General features: G+C 35.3%; 1 protein-coding gene across 2 annotated transcripts in view; it reads left to right on the top strand.

Annotated features, from left to right (window-relative positions):
- Positions 1-27771, top strand: part of CFAP299 (cilia and flagella associated protein 299) — a 664335-nt gene that overhangs the window by 548090 nt on the left and 88474 nt on the right. For both annotated transcript variants that reach the window (XM_010354116.2, XM_010354117.2), the window contains one exon: positions 24566-24708. In XM_010354116.2, coding sequence (XP_010352418.2) covers positions 24566-24708 — 143 coding nt within the window. The remainder of the gene's footprint in view (positions 1-24565; positions 24709-27771) is intronic.

The raw sequence follows: 27771 nt of genomic DNA, 5'->3' as shown, positions 1-27771 counted from the left end.
AGGAATCATGTTTGTTGCCTTATCTAGCTTCTAGAGGTTGCCCACATTCCTTGGCTCATGGCTCCTTTCCTCTACACTCAAAGCCAACATGTTGAATTTTACCTGACCTTCTTCAGTAGTCACATTGCCCTCTCTAATCACAACTGGGAAAGGTTGTTCCTCTTATAAGGACCCTTGTGATTATATTGGGCTGACCCATATAATTCAGTATAATCCCTCCACCTCAAGGTCCTTAACTTTAAGCACATTTTCAAAATCCCTTATGTCAAGGAAAGTGACATATTTAGAGGTTCTGGAGATTAGGATGCATACATCTTTGAGGGGGCATGATTCTGCCTGCTACATAGTTTTCAGTTACATAACCTAATTTTGATGATCTAGGAGATTTTAAGGTTTCATATTATTCTTAGGAAACAAAAGACTTTTTGATTATTTTAATATTAACTGCCTTTATTTTGTAAAGTCACTCAATTGCAAAAGTTTTCAGTGAAAGCATTACTCCTCCAAACATTTTATCTTTCTGAAATGCTATTTAATATAATTCCAGGTTTTCAACTAGTAGTTTTTATAATGAAATTGTTGTTTTCCCTAAACGGATGCATAATAATTTTTAATAGTATTATTAACAAATATATTACTTAGTTGCTTCTGAGACTGTGTCTTTTGAAGTGAATGATAAAATTGGTCTTATTTTTATAAATTAGAAAACTGAGTGAAAAGATTAGTTTTTATCAGTGCCTATTAAGAGAAAAGAAAAGCTAAAATTAGAGTTCATAGATATTTTACCTATAATTCTTCTTATAGTTCATTAAATTCCACTGTACCAACTTAGTGATTCATTGTATTTTTTAAACTTCTCTCTTTTAAATTATACTTTAAGTTCTGGGATACACATACAGAACGTGCAGGTTTGTTACAAAGGTATACATGTGCCATGGTGGTTTGCTGCACCCATCAGCCTGTCATCTACATTAGTTATTCCTTCTAATGCTATCTTTCTCCTAGCCCCCCAATCCCTGACAGGCCCTAGTGTGTGATGTTCCCCTCCCTGTGTCCATGTGTTCCCATTGTTCACCTCCCACTTACCAGAGAGAACATGTGGTGTTTGGTTTTCTATTCCTTTGTTAGTTTGCTGAGAATAATGATTTCCAGCTTCATCCATGTCCCTGCAAAGGACATTAACTCATTCATTTTTATGGCTGCATAGTGTTCCATGGTGTATATGTGCCACATTTTCTTTATCCAGTCTATCATTGATGCATATTTGGGTTGGCTCCAAGTCTTTGCTATTGTGAATAGTGCTGCAATAAGCATACGTGTGCATGCATCTTTATAGTAGAATGACTTATAATCCTTTGGGTAAATACCCAGTAATGGGATTGCTGGGTCAAATGGTATTTCTGGTTCTGAAACCTTGAGGAATCACCCTCCTGTCTTCCACAATGGTTAAACTAATTTACACTTCCAGCAACCATGTAAAAGCTTTCCTATTTCTCCATATCCTCTCCAGCATCTGTTGTTTCCTTTTTAATGATCGCCATTCTAACTGGCGTGAAATGGTATCTCATTGTGGTTTTAATTTTCATTTATCTAATGACCAGTGATGATGAACTTTTTTTCATATGTTTGCTGGCCACATAAATGTCTTCTCTTGAGAAGTGTCCTTAACCCACTTTTTGATGCGGGTTGTCTGTTTTTTCTTGTAAATTTGTTTAAGTTCCTTGTAGATTCTGGATATTAGGCCTTTGTCAGATGGATAAATTGCTAAATTTTCTCCCGTTCTGTAGGTTGCTTGTTCACTCTGATGATAGTTTTTTTTGCTGTGCAGAAGCTCTTTAGTTTAATTAGATCCCATTTATCAGTTCTGGCTTTTGTTGCCATTGCTTTTGGTGTTTTAGTCATGAAGTCTTTGCCCACGCTTATGTCCTTAATGGTATTGCCTAGGTTTTCTTCTAGGGTTTTATGGTTTTAGGTCTTATGTTCAAGTCTTTAATCCATCTTGAGTTAATTTTTGTATAATGTATGAGATAGGGGTCCAGTTTAAGTTTTCTGCATATGGCTTGCCCATTTTCCCAACACCATTTATGAAATAGGGACTCCTTTGCTCATTGCTTGCTTTTTGTCAGGTTTGTCAAAGATCAGATGGTTGTAGATGTGAGGTCTTATTTTGGAGGCCTCTGTTCTGTTCCTTTGGTCTATGTATCTGTTTTGGTACCAGTACCATGCTGTTTTGGTTAATGTAGCCTTGTAGTATAGTTTGAAGTCAGGCAGTCTGATGCCTCCAGCTTTGTTCTTTTTGCTTAGGATTGTTTTGCCTATATGGGCCCTTTTTGGCTCCATATGAAATTTAAAGTGTTTTTTTCTAATTATGTGAAGAAAGCCAATGTATTTTTTAACATATTGAGTGGATGTGTTGCCTAAACATTAGAAAAAAGTAGGAACACTTATCTGCTGATTTTGTTGATATGTGGATACTTCTGTTTCAAATCCTTGAATTCATCAAAATCCATTTGCATTATACTTTTACAATGAGCCTAGACTGATCGTCCTAGACAACAGTGATACATTTCTTTTCCCAAAGACACACTGCTTATTTAGTTTATCGTTCTTTTAGTGCATATGAGCTGCTTTGAGTTGTTCCTCAACTGCCTTGAATTGTTTATTGCCTTTTATATGAATTAAATATTTCCTTCCAAAATAATTGTGAACTGCTTGGTGTCAAATGATATACACTATGCTTTTTCATATTCCTTTTGTACCTATTATACTGTCTTTCCCATTGTAGGTATTTATGGTATATTTGTTAATTGATCAGCAGTATCACATCCTCATCATTATTTTCAGCATCATCGCAAAGCATGTCCTGATCAAATGATAAGTTGTCTAGAACAGTGTCTAGAATGTCCTTAAAAACACTTACTATGTATTATTCCCCTGTCATACATGGGGAAGGAAATACTTTCTCTTGTTCTGGTGAATTCACGGACCAATTTGAAGCACAAAAAGGCTGTGTGAACAAATATAAATTTCAGGAGACTGAAAGATTTGGCAGGTTTGCTTCCCTCTCCCTCAAGCCTTTAATGGCAGCCTAACTTGAGGCAGGCCATGTCATCTCTGGCCATAACTGTTTTCTCATCTGTAAAGTGACCACTACAGCAATTTCTTTCCTGCATACCCTATTGCTAGAATAAGCAAATAGAAGATAATTCACTTTAAAAAGGTAAATTCCTCATAAAAATCAAATTATTATTCATGGTTATCTCAAAGCCACGTTCACTGATGAGAATTTGCAAGGGGACAAACTTTGTTAAAAAAAAAAAAAGGGGGATACTCTCTGTGGAATTCCCATTTTAACAGTCCCCCTGAATGTCTTTTAAGGTAATAAAAGCCCCTGATTGGCTTTGCTTAGCCCATATGCCTTTCTTGTGTCTGAGACCTTGAAGTCCCTAGGAAACATCCAAGAAATGACCAAGGTTCTAGCAGGGAAAAAGAGGCCCACTCTGAAGCCTAGTATGTCTTAATTTATTTTTGTGTCTACTCTACAGATAATGAAACTGCTTTATAGGATTTTGTTGTGAGTTGTAAATGAGATAATTCTTGTGAAAACGCATATGCATAAACATTGTTTTTAGCAGCTTAACTTAGAAGAATCTGAAACAGTTCATGTCAGAAATTTGCTTTGTTGTTACTAATAAGAAGTATCTTTTTGTGAAAAATGTATGAATTTTACACTTTAGATTTGAGTGATCCACACATTCAAATTAAGTTACCCATATTCAGAATATGTAACTTGAACTAGATGGTATATGTTGTGTTCTCATCTTTAATAATTAAGTACAGCATCAGCTACTTCTAAGGGTACATCTATCAGAAGTGTTTACCATGTTGATAGGTGTGACTCAAATGGTAAACAAAAGACAGAAAGAACTTAGATGACATGAGATTTAAAGTGACATCAATGAAAGTAGGTAAGTTGGAGTTTTGTCTTACAGGTAAATGTTACGGGGTTACTTTGGCTTAGTTATCATGGTTAAGAACAAAATTATTTTACATGGGCAGATAAGAAAGATAAACACACAATCTTTTTTTATCTTCAGATCACAATTTTATATGTGCACAATGCCCTTAAACCACATCCTGCATGTTTTGGATTTCAGAGACTTTAAGATTAAGGGTAGTTCTTTTTATCTGATGCTTATTCTCATGGTTTGTTTTGATTTTTTTTTCCCCTAGCATGATACATAAGAGTTTTGAATTGTTTAAAGATCCTTCTGGACTTATGAGCAAAGGAAGGAGAGGATTAAGATGATCTTATTTTTATTTCATATTTATTAAGCACCTTAAGTTATTTCAGGATTTTTAGAAAATGCCAAACTAAAATAGCCTCCAAATAATTGGTTTTGCCTCTTAGAAGAATCATTCAAATGTCTCTTTGGTCCCACCTCCTTTCTTTTACGTATGAGGAAATTTAGTCACAAAGAGCTTAAGTGAGTTATCTCTTGTCAGATAGCTGGCTCATGACAAAACTGAAAGTAGATGTTTTCACTTTCATCCAGTTGAGAGTCCCTCCACTATACCAAACTGCCACTCAGGACAACTAAATATTTCCAATAAAGAAAGATGTATAATTACATACTAGAATGTAAGAACATTAAAGGTAGAAATAATCTTATTCATCTATGTGCCCAGCACACAGTAACAATAAGCACTTTATAAATATATGTTGAATAATTGAAATGTTAACCAGCACTCATTTCACTATATCACATGGCATAAGGAATCAGTGCATCATCTTTCACTGAGGTAAGCATCTTAAATGAAGATCTAGCTATTCATTTAGCCTAAACTCTGTGGTCTCACTGGTAATAAGGGCACTAAACTCCACCTATCTAGGAGAGAACAACACTTCTAGAGTACTAGTCTTGAAAATCCTAATTTCAAAGTGACCATACAAAAGTTCCTGTACAAATACCATTCTATAACTCATCACTATCATGTTCCAACATAATCCCGGACTGTGTTGTTATACTGCCCCAATGAGCAGTTAAGTCTACACAGGTTCGGAAATTTCTATCACAATAGGATCTTTTAATAATATTTTTAGAAGCCAAATAAATAATTTAAACATTACAAAACTACTATTAGTAATATGAGTTATATAAAAGGTGGTATTAAGATTATATATGATCCAAAACTAGGATCCCCAGATAACTAAAACCTGTGTGATAACAACTCCCCCGCTCTTGCCCAACAGGTTCCTAAGACAGTAGCCCAGGCAAGTGGGTACCCTCTTCTAAAATGAAGCTTTTGTTCCAGAACCCAAGTAGGTCCACAGCAGAGCTAAGCTAAACCACATGAAAGATTTTATCTGTGTTAAATATTGTCTTATGTGACCAAAGACACTCAAAATCGATTGAGAGGCCTTCTTACCTCTTTTTAACCCAAGCCCTTTTATAAATTTTTGTTTACTAGTCTAATGAAAAAGTCTTGGCAAGAAAACAACCCAGGATATCTTTGTAAGGCCAAGAGGAAACAGCCTAATCCACTCACCCCAGTATTTCTCAGTGTGTGAGCAAGGAAAAGAGACTGAATGTCCTTTGCATGTCTGCTCAGTACATATCCTGAAACCTTACTCACCGCTTCTCCTCCTTAAGTGTAGAATGAACGGGGTGGCTAGTGAGGGTGGGAGAGATGGAGGACTTTGACTGGGTCATCAGCTAGATATAAAAAGCAAATTACATGCAGATGAGAAGAGGCTACTGTATGTTGTTGAGCAATATTCATGGGTTCCTGAGTTCTAACCCTGACTTTTTACCATCTTCTTCACAGGTGAACTCAGCCAAGTCATCTAATAGTTCTACCATAGACATTGGGTCATGGTTGATACTTCTTTATTTTTTCATGTCACTGGCTGATCCCTCCAGCTTTTCCTTACTATCAGAGTAGGAGAATGGCACTAGAGAACAATAGTGAAGAAAACAGGCTTAGAAATTCGGCACAGTTGGCTTCTAATTCCAGTTCTGTCATATATAACCTGAAAAAATTACTTAACACCTTTTAAATCAGTTTTCTGTGATAAATAAAATGGGGATAAATGTGCTTACTTGGTAAGTTTTATTGTGAATGTTAAGTGTAATAATGCACAGAAAGTGTTTAGCACAGTGCCTGACCCAGTTTGATCTCTAGTAAATACTATATTCTAATAACAATAGCCAAGGCTTGTGAGCTTAAGTGGGATACGGAAAGACACTTTTCAGTCAGCTGAAATCTTAGACTCAGGATTACCTTGGGCACCTAAGTAACAGTTGCCCCTTCACGTGGTTAGGCGATGACACCAGATATTGCCAACAAAGCATCAGAGTAGGGAATATTTATTATCCTGAAATGTTCATTTCCTTCCAACTCTTTGTAGCAATGCATAGTGGATGATAGTGGATAAAGTTTGAAAGGGTATTCTTGCTAAATCCAATCTTACTACCATCCCTTTAATCATAAAATAGGTTAAATGCCAACATACTGCCTGAAACAAGAACAAACAGAATTTATGTTTATCTTGCTCATTTTGGTTGCAACACTTCGAATCATGAAGGATTGGGGCAACATCTTTTCACTATTTTCTATGTATCAACAGTATCTTCTGTTTTATCATCCATCCTTATTCACAGCACCATCTGCTCAATACCCACACTATTTTTTTTTCAAAAGACCTTTCTGTTTTTTCAGTGATGTTTTTAAAAATCTGATCATTTACATTCTGTTGCATAAAACTGTTCAATGACTTTTATTGCATTTAAGTTAAATTGAAAGCCATTATTAGAACCCACATGGCCTGCAGAAATTGGTTCCTACCTAATCTCAAATTTTATTTCACATCATGCCTTCTCCACCGTCTTCTCTACTCAGCACTATTGCTCAGCCACATTGACTTTCTTTCTATTTCTTGAACAGGCAAGGCTCTTTCCTGCCTTAGGGCTAGAGTACTTGCTATTCCCTTTGCCTGGAATGTTCTTCACTCACATCTTCCCCTGGATTTTTATTATTCAAGTTTCAAGTAAAACAATTTCTTCTCAGGAAGACCCTATTCAACTACCCTATCTGCTAGATTTCTTCCAATTAATCTCAACTTTCTTGTTTCCACAGCACAGTATCTCTGCCTGTAATGTTGGTTTTGGGCAAAATATTTAATTATTACGTGATTATAAAATAGAAAGAGAAATATTTAATATATCAGAAATGCAAATAAAGCCCCTATCAAATAAAGGATTACTAATAAATTGTGACTTATTTATTATTAAGAAATTATTTTTTCTTTCTATCAAGCATGCAAATGATTCATGCTCATTTTGAGATTAAATATGAAAAGTGGTAGAAGAAATACAATTTTAGTCTTCTCTTTTCTATTGTTCACTTATGCATCTTGTCAATAAACATTATTGCATGTTTTCCCTTTGCTGGGTGTGATGCTTGATTGTGGAGATACCTCGATAAATGATAGCATCCCTAATCACAAGCAACTCGAGCTCTAATGGGTAGACTTTATTAGAGGCACACTGCATCTCATTCATCTCCTGAGGCAGTGTGATAGGAATGAGGTAAGAAATGAGTTCTGTAGGGACACTGCATAGGGATGGAGGAATTGGTCCACAAAATCCTCCAATGAGATGAGTTTCAAAGGGATAAGAAGATAGTCAGATGGTAAAGGAGAGGAAGCTCATTCCGTATTTTCAGGTGATAAATTGTGTGTGTTTTTCACTAGACTGTGAACTCCATGAGGTCAGAGTCTTACTTTGTTCAATACTGTATCTCCAGCACCTAGGAAAGCACTTGGTACACAGTAGTCTCTCATTAGGTATCCTTGAATGAGCCCCTCTAAGGCATAGTATGATTTACTCTGGTGCCTATACAAGATACAGATGGGTTTTCAGACTCAAAATTTGACAGAGAAAATGAGTTTTTTGAGGTTGACAATTATGATGAGAACTGTAAATAATTTACTACACATTCATATTCAGTGAATTATAAAGCCTATATAGTGGTTTCAGATATTGATTTATAGTTTCTCTTTACTGAGGAAGTAGTTTTAACCCATAGTTAGTATTGTTAATTGATGAGATTCTGCTCAGGCTTATTCATATCCTCTGTTGTTTGTCTCAGGATGCTCTTATCCCATTGGTATGACCACATTCTTTTCGACTCCTTTATCTCTGATTTTTCAGTCTTTGCTTTCTCCTGAAGTCCTTTAATACCAACCAGCACACTGCAAAGTGCTGAGTGCCTATCTACCTGCCACTGAGAATGCCTTTGTAATGTTGTTGTCATTTTCGGTTAGGTTCCAAGATTGTCCCCTATCCTCCTGAGCAATTGCATTCTTCTGCAAGAACAATGTCCTTTAGTGATGATAGTGAAAAGTTAACAAAAATCCCTTTGGTCAGAAGAATCATTTTGTTCTTGGAGTCTGAACTGAAAACAGAACCTAGTTTCCTGCCTGCCACCCCACAAGCATAGTATAGTAGTAAGGTCATAGGCTTCATGTCCAGATGCTGGGGTACAGATCCCAGCATCATGACTGACAATTCCTGCTGCTTTAGATTCATTTCTTCCTTCTCTACCCTACTCTACCCAGGAAGGCTGCTTCTATTAAAGTACATGCATATCAGTCTCTGGCCCCAGTGGGATATGGCCAGTATGAAACTCTAGCAAGAAGGTACTTATTCCCTCGACCCTTCATAGACATACAACTGTCTATGTCCCTTGACATAATCTCTCTGCAATTCTGTAGAATACTCACATACAACTCTTCCTCCCTCTCCTTTTTGGGTTCTGATAAACTCTCCCTCTTGGGAATAGTGTTGGGGAAAGTCTAGTGGCCAAGATGGTGTCAGTTTTATTACTAATAGCTCCAGGTTCATGCAATATCCCTTGTGGTGACCCTACATGCCATCCATTAGTCCCTGTGTAAACAAACAAATGTTGCCATTATTTCCTGTTAGAAATCTGACTGATACACTATGTGACCCTAGGCCAGGTACTTAACCTTCTCGTGCTTCAGTATTCTCATCTGTGAAACAGAATTAACAATGGTACCTACGTTATGGGACTTTGGTTAAGATTAAATGAGAAAATTTCTGGCATATAGTAAACACTCAATAAACAATAGCTTTTAGGGCTACTATTTGTTGCCTAGTGACACTTTCTGTGAAGCATAATTAGATAAATAGTTCCCTGAAGATTATTTTTGTTGGCCTTTGCTTAATTATCTCAATCCGAAATCCCTGTCAGTTACACACCTACTGTGAATCAGGACAGGAAACATATTAAGGATACAAAGTTAAGGCTGGACGTGGTGGCTCATGCCTGCAATCCCAGCACTTTGGGAGGCTGAGGCGAGTGATCACTTGAACTCAGGAGTTCAAGACCAGCCTGGGCAACATGGCAAAACCCCATCTCTACAAAAAATACAAAAATTAACAGGGTGTGGTGGTGTGCGCCTGTAGTGCCAGCTACTCGGTAGGCTGAGGTAGAAGGATAGCTTGCACCTGGGAAGTCAAGGCTGCAGCGAGCTGAGATCATGCCACTGCACTCCAGTCTAGGCAATAGAATGAGACCCTGTCTCAAAAAAGAAAAAAAAGAAAAAAAAAATGGGATACAAAGTTTGATAAACATATACCTCCAGACTACAAGGACCTCAAAAACCACAATATAAAGTGATGAGTACTAAAATAGAAACATAGTTATGCCTCAGGGATATGTTCTGAGAAATGTGATGTTAGGCAATTTCATCTTTTTGTAAACATAGAGTTTACTCACACAAACCTAGATGCCTGTTGTTTCTAGGCTACAAACCTGTGCAATATTACTGCCTGAATATTGTAGGCAATTGTAACACAGTGGTAAGTATTTGTGTATCTAAACATAGAAAAGGCACAATAAAAATATAGTATATTGGGCAACCGTGGTGGGAGGGATTGCTTAAGCCCAGGAGTTTGATACTAGCTTAGGTACTATAATGAGACTCTTACTCTCCAAATACTAAAACTAAACACAAATTAGCTGAGTATGGTGGCACTTGTCTATAATCCTAGCTACTTGAGAGGCTGAGATGGAGGCTCACTTGAGCTCACTTGAGTTTTAAAAAACAGTGTAAAAGATAAAAAATGGTACACCTGTATAAGGCACTTACAGTGAATGGAGCTTGTAGAACTGGAAGTTGTTCTGGGTGAGTCAGTGAGTAGTGAGTGAGTATGAAGGCCTAGGACATTACCGTACACTATGGTAGACTTTATAAACACTGTACACTTAAGTGGCACTACACTTATAAAACAACATTTTTCTTTCTTCTATAATAAATTCACCTTAACTTACTATAACATTTTTACTTTATCAAATTTCAAATTTTGAAAACTTTTTGACTCTCTTGTAGTAACACAATATAAAACACAAACACACTATACAGCTACATAAAATATTTGTCTTTATATCATTATTCTATAAACTTTTTATATTTAAAATTTTTTTATTATTTTTTCTTTACTTTTTAAACTTTGTTATTAAAAACGAACTCAAAACTAGCCTACACTGGGTCAGGATCATCAAGATGTCACTAGGCGATATGAAATTTTCAGCTCCATTATAATTGTATGGGACCCCCATGGTGCATGAGGTTCGTTGTTAACCAAAATGTTGTTATGGGGCACACATGTATTTTTAAAACTGTTATGGGAGCTCAGATGGGAAGCAGAGGAAATTCTCAAGACGATGGTAAAATGAATTCCCCAAAATGACAGTTCATTCTCTTTGAAACCTAGAAAAAAATCAAGTACAGGTAAAAGAAAGCAGTGAGCTTCTGAGGGCACATCCCCAGGAAAATAAAAACAGACAGACTATGAATACATTGAGGAGATAGTTACAGTTTTACTGGAAATTTTGAGGAGATGAGTGATAGGTACATAGAAAATCAAGGGAGTAAGTGTGATCTCACCTATATGTGGAATCTAAAAAAGTTGATTTCATAAAAATAGAGAGGAGAATTGTGGTTACCAGAGGCTAGGGAGGATAGAGGGAGGGAGAAATGGTGAGAGGTTGGTCAATAGGTATATTGTTGCAATTAGATGGGTGGAATAAATTCTGAAGTTCTATTGCACAGTAGGGGGACTATTGTTAAAACAATGTATTGTATATTTTAAAATAGCTAGAAGAGAAGATTCTGAATAATCTCACCGTAGAGAAATGTTTGAGGTGATGGATATGCTAATTACCCTCATTTGATAATTACACAATGTATACATATATTGAAATATCACAATGTACCCCATAAATATGTACAATTATTATGTGTCAATTAAACATTTTAAAAGCTTATAAACTGAGGGGGTAAAACGTCAAAACAACCCAATAGAAAATAAAAAATTTGAAGAAAGAAAACTTAATCATAGCTAGGGAACCTTTCTGATTCTATAGCTCAGCTGTGGCTAATGTTTATAAGGTACAAAAATTGAAAACACTGACTAACTTTTTAACCTAAAATTATGGCATAGCTTTATGGGGGTGGAGGTGGGATAAAAGGAGAAAAAATTTAGGAATGGTTTGAGAGTGGAAAAGAGACACATTAGAAATCATATCTTCCATATAATTAGAAGTAGAAACACAAAGAAAAACGTTAAGAAATATCAGTATTAATATGTTATTTAGAAATAACTCAGAGTTAAGGGAGGTTCACCTGAGGAACAGATGCCAAGACGAGGAAGGAGAAAAAGATAGTACTATATTTCTTGGAAAACTTTGAGGTTAGTATTTGAGTTTTAGAAAGTATATCAATGCATTATTGAATAAAATAAATATAAATATGAAATTAAATACCTTAAACATAAGGAAGTATATGTAATGGAGAGGTGAGGGTGGTCCTAAATAGTAGTTTGGTAGGACATTATGAGCAATCTGCAATACTAAAGAGATTGCACTTCAGAACTCCAAGTAGCTAATAAAAACAGGCGAATCATATGCAGATTTCCATTTTAGAGAAGAATTTCTCAACTAATTTTGAAGATGGATAGAGTGAGGAATGAATGGTATCCAGGAAAGTAGTTACGATAGTTCAACAGGGAAACAATGAGGTTTGAAATAAGATTTTGGCAATCATCACACAAAGCAAAGACAAACTTATTTCTTGAAGCTAAAATCAGCAGAATTTATAGAATCTGATCACTTAGATGTCAAAGTAAAAGAAATCAAAGTTAATAGAGAAGCTTCTACTTTTTGGTTGATGGTGCAGATATTTGTTCTTATAACAAACATAAGAACAAATTTATGGAATGACATGATTTTTAAAATCTAGATGCCTGGATTACATCCAGTTAGAATTATGTAGTAGACAGTAACACACACAATTTTTAAAATCAAGGAAAACCTCAAAACTGGAGATAAAGGATTTAAAAGCTTCTCGTGTATAAGTGGTAGTTGAAGTCACTGTCCAAGAAAAGAGTGGCCAAACTAAGGAGCACTTATATTTAAAGAGGATCCAGTAATGAAGCCTAAGAAATGTATTAATTCCTTATTAATGTTTCTTTCAACAAATGTTTTTAATCATCTACTATGAGCTAGGCACTGGACAAGTTCTTTGTAAAACTTGCATCAAAGGTTTCCTGTGGTTCTCAGTAAATTCTTTCTTTTAAACCTCTTAACATTTTGTGAAAATAGATGAAAATAAGAGAGGCATTATGCATTTCATTATTTCAGAATTATGTCATTTTACACTTATAAAAATGTAGGGAAAATATATAGTTGGAATGAAAGGAAAATAAAAAGAAGGAAGGATTGTCTATGCAGGATCTGAAAGGTATAGGAGAAGGTCTGGGTATTTGGGCAACCCTGACCCATGAAGTAGAAGAAAAATAACTTGTGAAAGACCCAGCCAAAGCATCAAAACAACTGGAAAAATCAAGTAAGCTACAGGGTCATGTAGAAATAATAATTTCAGTATGAAAATACGGGTTGGGATGGGATGGGGTGGGACTATTTTCAGGGATATTCAATTCAGCCTGCATCTTCTACTATAGCTGATCTATTATTTTGGCATTGGAATGACATCACGGATCTTGGCTCTCTGGCACATTGTTACGTTGGTTACAGTAGCCTCAGTGTGGAACTACAGTTGAATTTCTATCATTAAAACCCTGGCGATATGATTTGTCAGGAAGCTTCAGCTGGTGTTCATTATAGGCCTGCAGTTATGCTACTAAATGTGTGTCAGCTTTTACAAGGACAGATCTGGGCTTCTTTTGGCAATTACAGGAATATAAGAGGAGAATATAAGAAGGCAGCCAGGTATTTTTATATTCAGATCTACCTATATAACTGACTCTTTAATTATTAAACATTTTTTAATTGTATCTTTATACTTCCTTCCTGCCTTCTCTTCCCTTTTCTGTTTCTTCTCTTTATTCTTTCCTGCCCTGTTCCAAGTCAGCACTAAAACACAAACACATTAAAATAAAACCATGATTCTCAAAGCGCAATTCCCTTGATCAGCAGAATCAGCATCATCTGAGAGCTTGTTAAAAATGCAAATTCTTGGACATCATCCCAGACCTACTGAATCTGAAACTCTGGGGATGGGACTCAGCAATCTGTGCTTTGCAAGCCTTTCAGGTGATTCTTATGTGGGATAAACTTAGAGAAACACTCAATAAAATGAAGAAATTGGAGACAGAGAGAGAGAGAGACAGAGGGAGAGAATAATAAAATAATAAGATAAATCTAAAAGAGAAGTTTGAACATAAAATTGTTTTTATGGCAAACAAAAAGTTTGATTCTATGCTTTCCAAACAGATAAAAGCAAAGAAGGAAGCATTATCAGTTTATGTGATTCCTTTGACACTGCATTCTATTCAAGAAAGAACCAACTTCCTTTCTCTGTTGCTCTTAGCGAAAGATTTCTAAAGGGTTATCTAAGATACGTTTATTTCTTATTTCTCTATTCACTCTTTAATTCATCATAGTTGGCCTCATCATCTATTGAAAATGCTCTTGACATCATCAGTGTAAAGTTCTCTTTCTAATATTCAGCAACATGAAACCCAGCTAGTTATTCTATTCTATTCCTTTTGATAGATGCACATTAGGAATACCATCAATTCATTCACTTAGCAAATAGTTATTGAACAGCCAGTATGTACCAGGCACCGTGATAGCATGTAGGACAAAATAAAGTCTCTACCTTTGTGGCCCCTGCAAACTAAGGAGAAAGAAAGACCATTTATTTTCTTTTTTAAAAATTTATTTGTTTGTTTGTTTTTTGAGACGGAGTCTCGCTCTATCGCCCAGGCTGGAGTGCAGTGGCATAATCTTGGCTCACTGCAACCTCTGCCTCCCGGGTTCAATTAATTCTCCTGTCTCAGCCTTCCAAGTAGCTGGGATTACAGGCACCCGCCAACACACCCAGCTGATTTTTGTATTTTTAGTAGAGACGAGGTGTCCCTATATTGGTCAGGCTGGTCTCGAACTCCTGACCTCAGGTGATTCACCTGTCTCGCCCTCCCAAAGTGCTGGGATTATAGGCATGAGCCACCATGCCCAGCCAAAAGGCAATTTTAAAATGAGGTAAAACATAAAGAAATAAATATCAGATAGATATAGCTGCTATGAACAAAAATAAAACAAGGCAAAGCCATAGCACCTGTAAAGTACATGCTACTTTTGTTAGAAAGACCAAGGAAGACTTCCAGAGGAGTGAAATTTTAGCAGAAATCTATATGAAGTGAGAGACCAAGATTTTTAGATAGCTGAGGAAAGGGCATTTTTGGCAGAAAACATATCATACAAAAGGGCCCTAGCCTGAAATATTTTTATCAGAAGACCAATATGGCTGGAGTAGAATAAGGTATAGGGAAAATAGTGGGAATTAGATTGGAAAAATATGCAAGAAACAGACTATATCTGTTGAAGGTAGAGGCAACAAGACTTGTGAATGGATTGAAATGAATGTGAAGTGTCATGAAAAGTAGGCATCAAGAAGAACCCCTAGGTTTTTGGCCTGAGCAATTAGGTAGATAGTGTTGCATATTACACGGAAAGAAGATTTGGTTGAGGTGGTGAGACAGGATATTAAAAGAAGTTGTGTGATAGACATGTTCAGTTTTAGTTGTCTGTGAGACCTTAGAGAAGAGAAAAAAGAATATACACACTAATCTGAAATTCATGAAAGAGTAAAAAGTGATAATTAAATAAATTCATGGAACTGGATAAGATCAACTGCTGAGTGAATGCAGACAGAGAAAAGATGAGGACTAAGCCTGGGAGAATTCCAAAATTTAGAGGTCCGGAAGAAGAGAAGGAGCCAATTAAGAAGAGATTGGTGAAGCAGAAGAAAATCTTGAGAATACACAGTGTCACTGATGCAGACGAAGAAAACATTTCACAAAAAAGGTGGTGAACAATTATGTCAAATGCCACTTGGAGTTCAAGTAAAATAATGAAAATTGACCTTTGGATTTAGAAAGATAAAACAGTTGGTGTAAGAAACAAAGCTATTTCAGCAGAGTGCTGCAGGAAAATGACTGTAATAGCTAAAGAAATATTGAGGATTCTGCTATAAGGGGAAGCAGACATGTGGGACTGTAATGAGCCTCTTTCTTTTTCAAATAGTACATATTGCAGAATGTTTAAATGTTAATAGTAATGAACTTACACAAAGTAAATAAAAAATCAATTATGTGAAAGTAACAGGAGATGAAATGAGATCAAATGCACAAAAACGAGAGACATCTCGGCTAGAAGCATGGATATCCAAGCCCTTATAACACGATGAAAGGAAGAACACAGATCTAGGTGCAGATGGATCTGCACCTCTGATGGGAAGAAGACACAGTGGCTCTGTTCTGATTGTTGGTATTTCCAGAGAGAAAATAATTGAATGTGAGAAAGGGTGTTCATGAAAGTTTGATGAGAGAGAAGATATGTAAAAAAATTGGGAGTGTGGGAGTTTATGGTCATTAATTTTTACTGAGACCAGTCATCATATTTTCCTTTTCTAGCCAAACTCAGCTGTTGCTATGAAAAAAAAAAAAAAAAAAAAAAAAAAACGGAAAAGGAAAATTGGGTTGAAACGGTATCAGAATTTTCTAAACTAGTACAATAGAAGGATGTGCACAAGAAATTTGAAGTGCTACACAACTGAACAATTTTGATGCTGCACCATGGAATCTAAATTTAATAATGAGAAAAAATGAGCAAATAAAGAAGACAAGCATACTAAAATGTGATGGTTTAATGGATTAGTGGCTTCAAAGAGCTGAAAGGATTATTGGATTGAATATGTTAGCTAGAAAGATAAGTGATGGAGGTCAGAAAACAGTGGATAAAGACAAGATTTTGGAATTGTGCAGTCAAAGAAAGTGTAGATATTTGTTTTAGAAATTTAGAAAATATAAACAAAATCAACTTATAGAAAGCATATGTATTATACGCACACACATTTGTGTACATGGGTGTGTTTCAGAAGTATTTTTCATTGATCTATATCCATCACTGTACCAATGATATGTGATTTAATTATTGTAGCCATTTTGTCTAATAGTGCAAGTTCTACTGTTTATTTCTCCTTTATAAATCATCTTATTCTTAACCATTGTTCTTCAAACTAAAATTTTAAGTAGTGAAAGATACCCACTTGTGTTTTGCTTAAATTTCAGCACAGTTATTTCATAACTTTGTTCAACAATGTAGTCTTTTCATTTCATGTTTATGTTATTCTAGAAATTTATTTTACAAAAAATGTTTTGCAAAATGTTATAATTCTAATAAAAAATAATGCAAGTGAAGATTGCATGCACAATAGCTAATGGGTTATTACTAGCATAAAATCCATCTATTTTTTGTATAAATATTTTGTATTGGATCAACTTATTGAATTGTCTTAGAAGTTTTTCAGTTCACTCTTTTGGATTTTCTAAGTAAATTACCAGTTCATACATAAATATAATAATTTTATTTTCTTCTTCCAAGTAAAGCTTGATTTTTAAAAATTTTCAATCCCTGAACATTCTAGAACATTTTGGATACTAATGGTGAGACAATATATTCTTAAATTATTCCTAATTTCACTGGTAATTCGAAATAAAGCCATTTAGCCAGGCGCAGTGGTTCACACCTGTAATCCCAGCACTTTGGAAGGCCACAGTGGGTGGATCATTTGAGGTCAGGAGTTCAAGACCAGCCTGGTCTACATGGTGAAACCCCATCTCTACTAAAAATACAAAAATTAGGTTGGAGCAGTGGTGTGCCCGTGGTCCCAGCTACTCAGGAGGTTGAGGCAGGAGAATCACTTGAAACTGTGAAGCAGAGGTTGCAGTGAGCCAAAATCGTGCCACTGCACTCCAGTCTGGGCAGCAGAGCCAGACTCCATCTCGAAAAATATAATAAATAAATAAACAAATAAAGCCATTTAAAATATAGATATGTCTTATAATCTAGGAGAGAAAAAAAATCAATGATTCCCCCTGAGAAATCAATCTGCAACCATTGCAAAATGAACAAGCCAGCTATATGCAAAATTCTTAGTTTCTTATGGTAAATAACTACAGATTGCAAAGTGGCTGCAATTATCCACTTTGTCCTTTGTCCATGAGCCTTTGCAATGACACTTGGTAGCTCCTCCCATCAAGAGAAGAAGTCACTCTGCCCTGCCTCTTCAATCTGGACTGGCCTGCAACCTGCTTTGGCCAACAATGTGGAAATAAAAGTGTGCTTGTTCTGAGCCCAAGCCTCCAACAGGAAAGACAAAGAACTGTGCTAAACATAACCCTGTGAATTGCATGAATAGTGAAAATTATATGTATTTTACATATATGTAAAACTGCAACTGACTGAGAGAATAGAGAATTTAAAAATAGTTATCAGCACAAAACATTCCAAAAATAACTTGTTGCAGTGAGATTTAAAATGATGGGCATTTTAAAATTTTGGAAAACAATAGTTGATTCCTAGAGAACTTAGGCTCCATTTGCAAAAATCATTTACATTCTGCAACCAAAAGAAGAATCCCTAAAATTAGTGATTCATTAGAGCATTCCAGAGTTTTAAAATTCTAGCACATAACGATTCCTTCATTTGTCTCTATCAGAGAGCACACTGACAGTCTGGTCTCTGGATAACACAACAACTTAGCTTTGTTTGACAGCTCTCATTCCCTAGAAAAGGCTGTTTCAGTTTTAGTACAGCAACATACTGCTTAGTATGCTTTTTTTTTTTTAAGTGACTTTGGCTTCACTGTCAATAAAGTCCCATTTTGACGTATCAGGTTTATGTCCCCTCATTAGCATTTGGCAAGAAAAATCAAGCAACGCATGTACTCAGCTTATAACAAGTTTATGGATTTGTATTTTAATCCACTTCTGGGAAAAGACAAGCAGCCAAAGATCCAAATGATATATTAATGGTCTAAATTTTACTTTAATTCATCTTTTTCCAATATATGAGAGGTAATGAGGGCCTAACTAAGTATCACATAAGTCTTTTCAACTAACATTGGTTCACTTTTGAGGTCACAGGCTACCTCAACAAAATATCAGATTCTACATGCCCCTTGGTGTCTTATTCACCACTTCAATATCAGAAGCAATGTGTCTTGATATTCCTTCATTGCTTGTTCTTGTGGGGTTTTATTACATGGTTAAACAAAAACTGGTATTTTCTGCTTAGGTTGCTAATAAATAGATCAGTATTCGTGGCTTCAAATGAATAGCATTTGATTTTTTTTATGCTTTTGTTGGTTGTAGCTTGACTTGTTCTAGATAGGATTAAAGGGTTTTATCTAAGGAAAATATGAATTTTGGAAGTTTTTCCTTTATAAACATAACATCATCATTTTTAAAAGCCCTTTAATATATAAAGTATCGTTTTCATGTGTCTTTTGGGAAATTAACTGTGATTAAAAATGTTATTAGAATGAAAAAGATCATATATTGTATGATTCCACTTTTATGAAAAATCCAGAAAAGGGAATCTATAGAGATAGAAAGGAGATTAGTGATTGCCTGGGGCTGGGGGTGGAGACAGGGATGGCTACAAATGTCATAAGGGATCTCTTGGGAGTGATGAGAATATTCTAAATCTGAGTTGTGTTGTGCAACTCCATAAATTCACTAAAAATCATTGAATTGTACACTTAAACTTCAGGGTGAATTTTTATGTTATGTAAACTATACTTCAATAAAGCTATTATTTAAAAATGTTATTAGGTAAGCCTAAGCAATTATTTATAACATTTTAAAATTATTCTTAAGTCTGTAGAGGGCTCTGAACAACAAAGCTTTCAGTTACTGAAGTACATCATACTCAGGCTGAAATAAACCTATTCTTCAAGGGGCTCTTTTGATCTATGCACCCCATTCTGGATGCCAGAATAGTGGTTTTACGATCAATTGGGTGTGTCTGGTGTGTATATATATATAATAATAATAATATATAATATAATATAATAATATAATATATATTATAATATTATAATAATATAATAACTAAAAAGCTTGTTTCAATTTTAGCTTCAAATTATATCAAAAGTTTTAACTGTGAATAACTAAACTTAAGAAAGAAACTGAACCATGTAGGGCAACCCTGACATAACTGTATACACCAGGCAATGGAATTCTGATACGATTATTCCATTTCCATATCCCCTAAGTAATTTATAAAACTCTTAACATGCTACAAATACAGTAGCAACATTAATGACAAAACTTTTCAAAAGCAATAGATACTATTTATTGAGTGCTTGCCATGTATGAGGCATTACCAAGTGCTTAGCAAAATAGTGTTATTTAATTCACACACCAATTTAGGTATTATTACCCCCATTTTAGTATAGAGGAAACTAAATCTTAAAACGTATTACTAACTTATCAGTGTCACACAGTAAGTAGGTGACAGAGCCAGCATTTGAATCCAAGTTATCCATCATGCAATAGATAAGAACCTGAGTATCATGGGAAGCCAACCTGGGTGTGAGTTTAGGTGCTCCCCTCTCTCGCTACATGTCCTTGGGAGTTACCAAAACTCTTAATGCTTTCATTTCCCACCTTTATAAAATGAGAGTAATAATGCTATCTAGCCATTATAAAATGTTTGACACAATTAAATGAGATAACGAATGTGAAGCTCTTAAAACTTCACTCAGAATATACTGGCTTCTTCATAAATGATAACAAGTATTCATAGAAGAAATAATTACTATTAACTCTGGAGAAAAATACACATTTTGAAATTAATACACAATTAACTAAGACTGTTAGTTTAACTTCATTCAAATTCTTAGGCAATCCACAAAATATAAATATGGCAGTGAAATTTCAACCAGCCCTGAAGTTCCTGACAACAATTAATATCTGCCACCACATCTGTCTGATTATCAGTGTTATCACCTCTTCTGCCTCTGTAACCCCAAACCATGCCATTTAAAAGATACATTTCTAAAATTAAATTTTGAGTTGTAATTTCCTGACAATTTGTCAGCAATTACCACATACTAACAGTTCCAATCAAATTTTAAAAATAATTTAATAAAGCATTGTGTTCATTGGATAAATATTTTAGCAAACTTTTTAAAAATTTTACTAAAAAGTCTTCTTAAAAATCTTCCCAAGTCTTCTTATACTTTTACACGTATGTAACCATACTTGGAAAGACAAATTGAAAGAATTTACATTTGTTCTATACAGAGTTGTGTAAAAACAGCCCCAGATGAGTATCTTTTTTGTGGTGAGAAGTTTAGGTTTAAAAATTTTAATTGGGCATGTTTTTGGTTGAAAATTAAAAAATCATAGATACAATAATTAATAACCAGAATTCTAACTGAGAAAATAAATAACACTATTTGCATGATGTTTACGAATTGGGTGCTCAGGGCAGATGACCCCGACGGCACATAAATGTAAGCTGAGCAGTTCCAGGCGGTCAGGGAGTGTTCTGTTGCTCTACAGAGTTGAAGGAGAATCATGAAGGAAGAGGCTGCTCAGTGGCCAAACTAGCTAACTGCTCAGGTCTAAGCGGGATTCTGTTGTTTTGTTTTTGTTTTGTTTTGTTTTTGGCTAGATAGCATTATTACTCTCATTATTACTCCAGAAACTTGCTGGATTTTTTCGGAAGGTGCTTAAGAGCACAGGACTAATGAATCTAAGTGAGACATTGAGAGAGTTTGAGTGACTTGCCCAGGGCTATATACGATGATTCTAAAGGGACCCACATTTATAATCCGTTTGACCTCACTTAAAGTCCTCCATCATCAGAAAACCAGGAATTCACAAAAATCAGAGAAGACATTTAACTCTCACAGAGCTGGAGAAGAGATATTTGAAATAAATTTAATCAAGTTTCCAGGGAAAAGGGGATTTAACTGACACAAAAAGGCTATATATCGTAACATAAAATAGTGAAATTATGGCCAAATGTATATAATTTTAGATTATCAGTCATTTTACTTACAAGAACATTGAAGTGTAAATAAATCTTGGTACTAGCCTATGATAAACATCAAGCCTTCATGTTTGTTTTTAAGTCCCTTAAATCAATATTAATTTTTTAATTTTTATGTATTCATTTTCTGCTTCATCTAGAAATAATGGAGGCGAATTCACCAAAGTGGTAATGAATCGTCTATATATCCTTCTAGTTCTATCAATCTGTGCTTTAAATATCTTGAAACTTTGTTTTTAAAGATTCATTCAGATTTTGAATTGTTATATTTTTCTATGACATTAACCTTGTATCATTATGCAGTGAAGCTCCATCCCTAGTAATGGTTTTTATGTTAAAATCCATTTTGTCTAACATTAGTATACTGATAACTGCTCTTTTTGGATGAAAACTCTCCCGTATATATGTTTTTTGATTACCTAACTTTCAACCTTTAAGTGTAATTATGTTTCATGATATATATATATATATGTATATATATATGCTAATAAGCTTGTTTTTAATTTAAACATTTAGTCATTTATACTTATTGCAATTACTTAATTATTTTAACTTGTTATAATCTGTATGAGTTTGCTAAGGCTGCCACTACAAAATACCCCAGACAATGCCTTAAGCAATGCAATTTTATTTTCTTACAGTTCTGGAAGTTGGAAGTCCAAGATAATTGAAGGTGTTGGCAGATTTGGTTTCTTAGGAGAGTTCTTTTTGCTTTCCTTGCAGATGGCCATCTTCTTGCTATGTCCTCACATAGTCTTGACTCTGTGCACGTGCACCCTGGCATCTCTCTGTGTGTCCACATTTACACAGTCAGCTTGCATTAGAGCCCACCCTAAAATGCTCATTGTAATGTATTCTCATTTCAAAAGGCTCTGTCTTCAAATACAGTCAATTCTGTGGTACTGGAGTTCAGGGTGTCAATATATGAATTTGGGGAGGACACAATTGAACCCATGGCACTATCTTTACATTTTGTGTATTTTATTTTTCCTGACTCTTCTATAATTTTCCTTTTCATTATTGCCTTCTATTTAATTGGTTGATTAACTTTATATATCCCACTATAATTTAAAGGTCATATATACTATTTCTTATTTCTTAATAATCATCCTAGATTTATACACACATATTTATCAAATTCTAAAATGGATCAATACATCTGCCCTCATTTCTGAAAAATTCCAGAACATCACAACACTTTAATCACTTCCTCCGAACATATGTCTATTTCAAACATTTTAAACACATTATTCTTTTTATTTAAGAAGCCATTATTGTTGTTTTATACAGTCAATATTTGTTTCTATTTACCTCTATATTTCCAACTTTCTTTGATTATTATTTTTTCTTTATCTTTGACTCGACAGCTAGAATCATTCCTTTTGCCTGAAATATATCCTACAGAATTTCTTTGAGCAATGATCTTGTTAGTCAAGTACCTCATTATTATTTTTTTTTTTTTTTTGGTCTGAAGAAGTTCATATTTTGCTCACTGGAAAGAATTTTCCCTGGCGTACTGTTCTTGGATAATTCTTATATTTTCTGGATTCATTGAAGATAGTACTTCATGCATTTTCGATTTCTCAGCTTTCTGTTGAGGCAATAAGTTCTATGAGCCTCTGTCTCTGAAAGGTAGAATTTGTTTCCTGCATCCCCACCCTACAAGGTCATGGAAACCTTGCTCCAGTTCCCTGAGGTTGGGCATATGCTTTCAGAACAAAGATTATTTTAAGGCCCTGCTCTCCTCTCTGGGTTCCTGCTTTCACTTAGTTTTTGGACTCTGAATATTTCTTTTCCTTGCCAGGGCGTCAATGCGTTTTACAAGTTATTGTTTTAGATTTTATTCAGAATTTTTATTTGTTTTTAGTAGGAAAGTCAGTCACAATATCTAGTCTGCCATTCTGCTGGAGAAATAAGTTTGGTTTATCTCTCATTTAAAGACAGTGGGGAGGACATTGGGAAATTTTTCTTTTTCTGTTAATATAATTCCATGGGGAGGGGGCTTTCTCTCTGTCTTTGTCTCTGTTATTGTGTGCGTGTGTGTGTATGTGTGTGTCCCAATATGACATAACTGACATCGGGAGCAACTATGATAGTGAAAAGATGTCAAGTACCTTTAGGAATACATACGAAATATTGAAAATTATGGCTCATGTCCTTGTTTAAGGAGGTGCAGCCTTTCTAGACATTGGTCTGTAGTGTGAGTCTCAAGAAGTCTCTGAGTTACTATTTGTTTCTAATTTGTGCTGCGTAAATTAAGAAATAAGTGGCTTAAAAGCATGGAGAAATTGATACTAATTTACATGGAGTTATATGGGCAAAATGAAAGGGGCTGAGGATTGAAGTCTGTATAAGAATGCACACAGAAATAACAAAGAATGCTAGTTCCTCCTGCCATATCAGTGGGATATATAACTAAACCATCACAATACTTTCTCCCCTTAACCAAAAACTTGCCTGAGAATCCTTTTCAGCACAGTATTCTCAGCATTCAATACTAAACAGAGTAGGCAATAAAGATAAAACTATCAGCATAATAACAACTAATTGTTAATTTGTTAATTGCATCTCTGTTCTTTTCATTTTTCAAATGGAATATTGTAATATTGTGAGTCCTTTTTTTTTTTTTTTTTTTTTTTTTTGAGATGGAATGTTGCTCTGTCACCAGGCTGGAGTGCGGTGGCGCATTCTTCGCTCACTGCAACATCTGCCTCCTGGGTTCGAGCGATTCCCCTGCTTCAGCCTCCCGAGTAGCTGGGATTATAGGTGCACACCACCATGCCTGGCTAATTTTTTGTATTTTAGTAAAGATGGGATTTTACCATGTTGGCCAGGATGGTCTTGATCTCCTCACCTCGTGATCTGCCCACTTCGGCCTCCCAAAGTGCTGGCCTTACAGGTGTGAGCCACCGTGCCAGGCCAGTAATGTGTGTTTTTAGGTGCAGTGGGGGAAAAGAATCTGTTCAATGTTATAACCACTATTTCAGAAACCCTGCTTCCTAAGGTCACTCATATTAGTGTTTTAAATCATTCTATCCTATGGCATTCTATAATAAATCAGCTCTTTTATGTTTTTGTCTTATTCCCTATTCTGTGCTACCAGTCCGTGATCTTTATTCGTGACAGAAATTCTTATGGGCAAGAGATATCAGGATACATCGACTATGCCCATAGGCTAAAGACGGAAGATTTCGAAGTCTACTTTAGTGGAAAAAAAAGACTCCTTCCAAGGACTACAGATATAAGGTGAATTATATATAATTCTTGCACCCTTAGAGGCAGGAACAAAGACTTTTTATTTTATGGTCTACATTGCGCCTAAAATGCTAATGTATACATAATAGGAATGTGATACAACTGATTATTAATACGAAAATAATTCTTAAAATAAGGAATAAGCATAGATGCATGGTTTTTCCTTTAACAGCCTGAGAAAAAAGATTTTTCAGAGACAAGATAAGTAAATTCCCAGTGACATTCCTTTTCAATGATAAGTAGCGCCTAAAATTTGTTAACCTCATGAGGTTTTTGCAGCACTTGGGACTTGGTCTGCCCCTAAGGCTCAAGAGCAGCTCATCTAACATGTTTTCCTCCACTTTTCTTTGGTTGCCAGCCAAATAGCTGGCCCCTGATCAGCTCACCCTCATTTCTCTCATCTGTGTCCTATTCTGGGACACCCATTCCTTCCCATCCATCATTCTTTTTACTACCGACCAGTGCCTTTTATTCTAGAACTCTTGTCCATCACCTAGCATCTACTCTACACTGCCAATCTATTCACAGATGGGTTCTTCTACTCCCTTCTAAATAGCATGCAAGCTAAAACATTTTATTCTCTCTTATTTAACTATGTAACCCCAAAATTAGTAGCAGCATTATGCTTTAACTCTCCACTGCTATATTCAGATTATTTGAAGATTATAACAATACCTACCTCTTCTGAGATGCCTGTTATCCTCTATCCACCCTTACTGATATTATCTGAAGACTTCCTTACCCATCACCCTTTTGTGGTTTGTTTGTTTTTGAGACAGAGTCTCTCTCTGTCGCCCAGGCTGGAGTGCAATGGCACAATCTTGGATCGCTGCAACTTCCACCTCCTGGGTTCAAGCAATTCTCTTGTCTCAGCCTCCCATGTAGCTAGGACTACAGGCACACACCACCACGTCTGGTTACTTTTTGTATTTTTAGTAGAGGCAGGGTTCCACCATATTGGTCATGCTGGTCTCAAACTCCTGACCTCAGGTGATCCACCGGCCTCAGCCTCCCGAAGTGCTGGGATTACAGGCGTCAGTCATCGAGCCTGACTCCCATCACCACTTTAATGGACTTAGCTCTTTTTTATCCTACCTAGGATAAAATTTCATTTAACTTCTCTCTTGCAATAATCCCCACTGCCCATGTCTTTTCAGTCTTTGGTTGTATCTGACCTACTAACATTCCAAAGTAGATTGATCCAGAGATTTTTTCCACTGCACTTGTTGCGACACCCCTGGGTACTGCTGAAGGAAATTTTAGGAAATTTCACAAAGCTGTGGATGGCTACTGATAATTTATAGTTTCCAAACACAATTGAGCCCTTTGTGACTCTTAAAACTTATGCTCAAAATTAATGTCGTTTTAATTTCTGAAGCCTGCTGTTGCTTCTGTATCACCTGTCTTGGTAAATGGCACCACCCTTGAAACCAAAGGCAAAATCCAGATGTTATCCTAGACCTCTTGTTTTTCGTCACCACCTTTATAACTAATAATTTATTAAAAACCCTGAATTCTATTATCTTAACAGCTTTGTTTTGTTAAAGGAAATGTAAGATATCTCATTTCACCTGCAAACACTTCAGCATGGATCTTTATCTGATGACATTTTTAAAGAAAGCATCTTGACATTATCATACCTAACAAAATACTTTCCTTATGTCATCTAATACCTAGTTCATATTTCATTTTCACCCTTAATAAAATTTAATTGACTGTCTAATTTATTTTTTATGGTTTATTTGACCAATCAAAATTTAAGTGATATTGTATTTCATCTTACTATATCTTGACCTCTTGCACATATTAATTTATTTATTTATTTATTTATTTATTTATTTTTTACAATGGTCCCCCTCATTCTCTTTATCTTCTACATTATTGATTTGTTGGAGAAACCAGGTCCTAAAAAACATTGTCCTCAAATGTCTCACATTCTGGATTTTACTGATCCAGTAAAATCATGCTGTTTGTTCTACTGTCTATGTTCCTCTATTCCCTATAAACTGATTTGATAAAATGGAGTATAATTTTTTTCTAAGTAAGAAATTTTAATGTGTGATGCTCTATACTGAGTATTGCCCCCATTTTAGATCTCCTGAGCTCAATCAGTAGGTTCAGGTGATGCCAGTCTAATTACTTCATTACAAGATTTTTCCATAAAATTTCACCCAATGGTGTTAGCATCTATTATTGAAAGCCACCTAAATATTTTTACTAAGGGTTGAATAATGGATGGATGCAGCTGGAAACCATCATTCTTAGCAAACTATCACAAGAACAGAAAACTAAACACCGCATGTTCTCACTCATAGGTGGGAACTGAACAATGAGATCACTATGAGATCACTTGGACTCGGGAAGAGGAACATCACACACTGGGGCCTATCATGGGGAGGGGGGAGGAGGGAGGGATTGCAGTGGGGAGTTATACATGATATAAATGATGAATTGATGGGTGCTGACGAGTTGATGGGTGCAGCACACCAACATGGCATAAGTATACATATGTAACAAACCTGCACGTTATGCACATGTACCCTAGAACTTAAAGTATAATAAAAAAAAATAATAAATAAATAAATAATGAATCTATAATTCTATTATTTATCCTGAGTTTTTAGCTTGAATTCTTCTATGGAGAAAATCTTTTCCTTATCACTTATTTGGTTACCTTGAAAGAAATTCATGCAGAAATACAAAATAAATATTTTTTTAATTTATAGAAAATTCAAAGCCAGAAACACAAAAGAGCGTACAGATTATGCCAAATTATTTTTCAGAGTAGTTGTATCATTTTGTATCCATGAGAAGTCTTGTATAAGTGATCTGGTTAACCCTCGTCCTCACCAACACAAGATATTAATAAACTGTTCTTTCCCACTGTAGTGAGTTATAAATGATCTCTCAGTGTGGTTTTAATTTTTATTTACTTGATTATTTATTAGATTGGGCATCTTTTATTGGCTGTTCAGATTTTCTTTCTGTAAAGTACCTGTTAAGATTTTTCCCTATTCTTTCAAGTGAGTTATTCTTTTTCTTGTAAATTATACG

The sequence above is a fragment of the Rhinopithecus roxellana genome, chromosome 2, assembly GCF_007565055.1.
Source record: "Rhinopithecus roxellana isolate Shanxi Qingling chromosome 2, ASM756505v1, whole genome shotgun sequence".
Classification (NCBI taxonomy): Eukaryota; Metazoa; Chordata; class Mammalia; order Primates; family Cercopithecidae; genus Rhinopithecus; species Rhinopithecus roxellana.
Note: the sequence above shows the minus strand (reverse complement) of the source record. Positions and strands in the feature narration are given on the sequence as shown.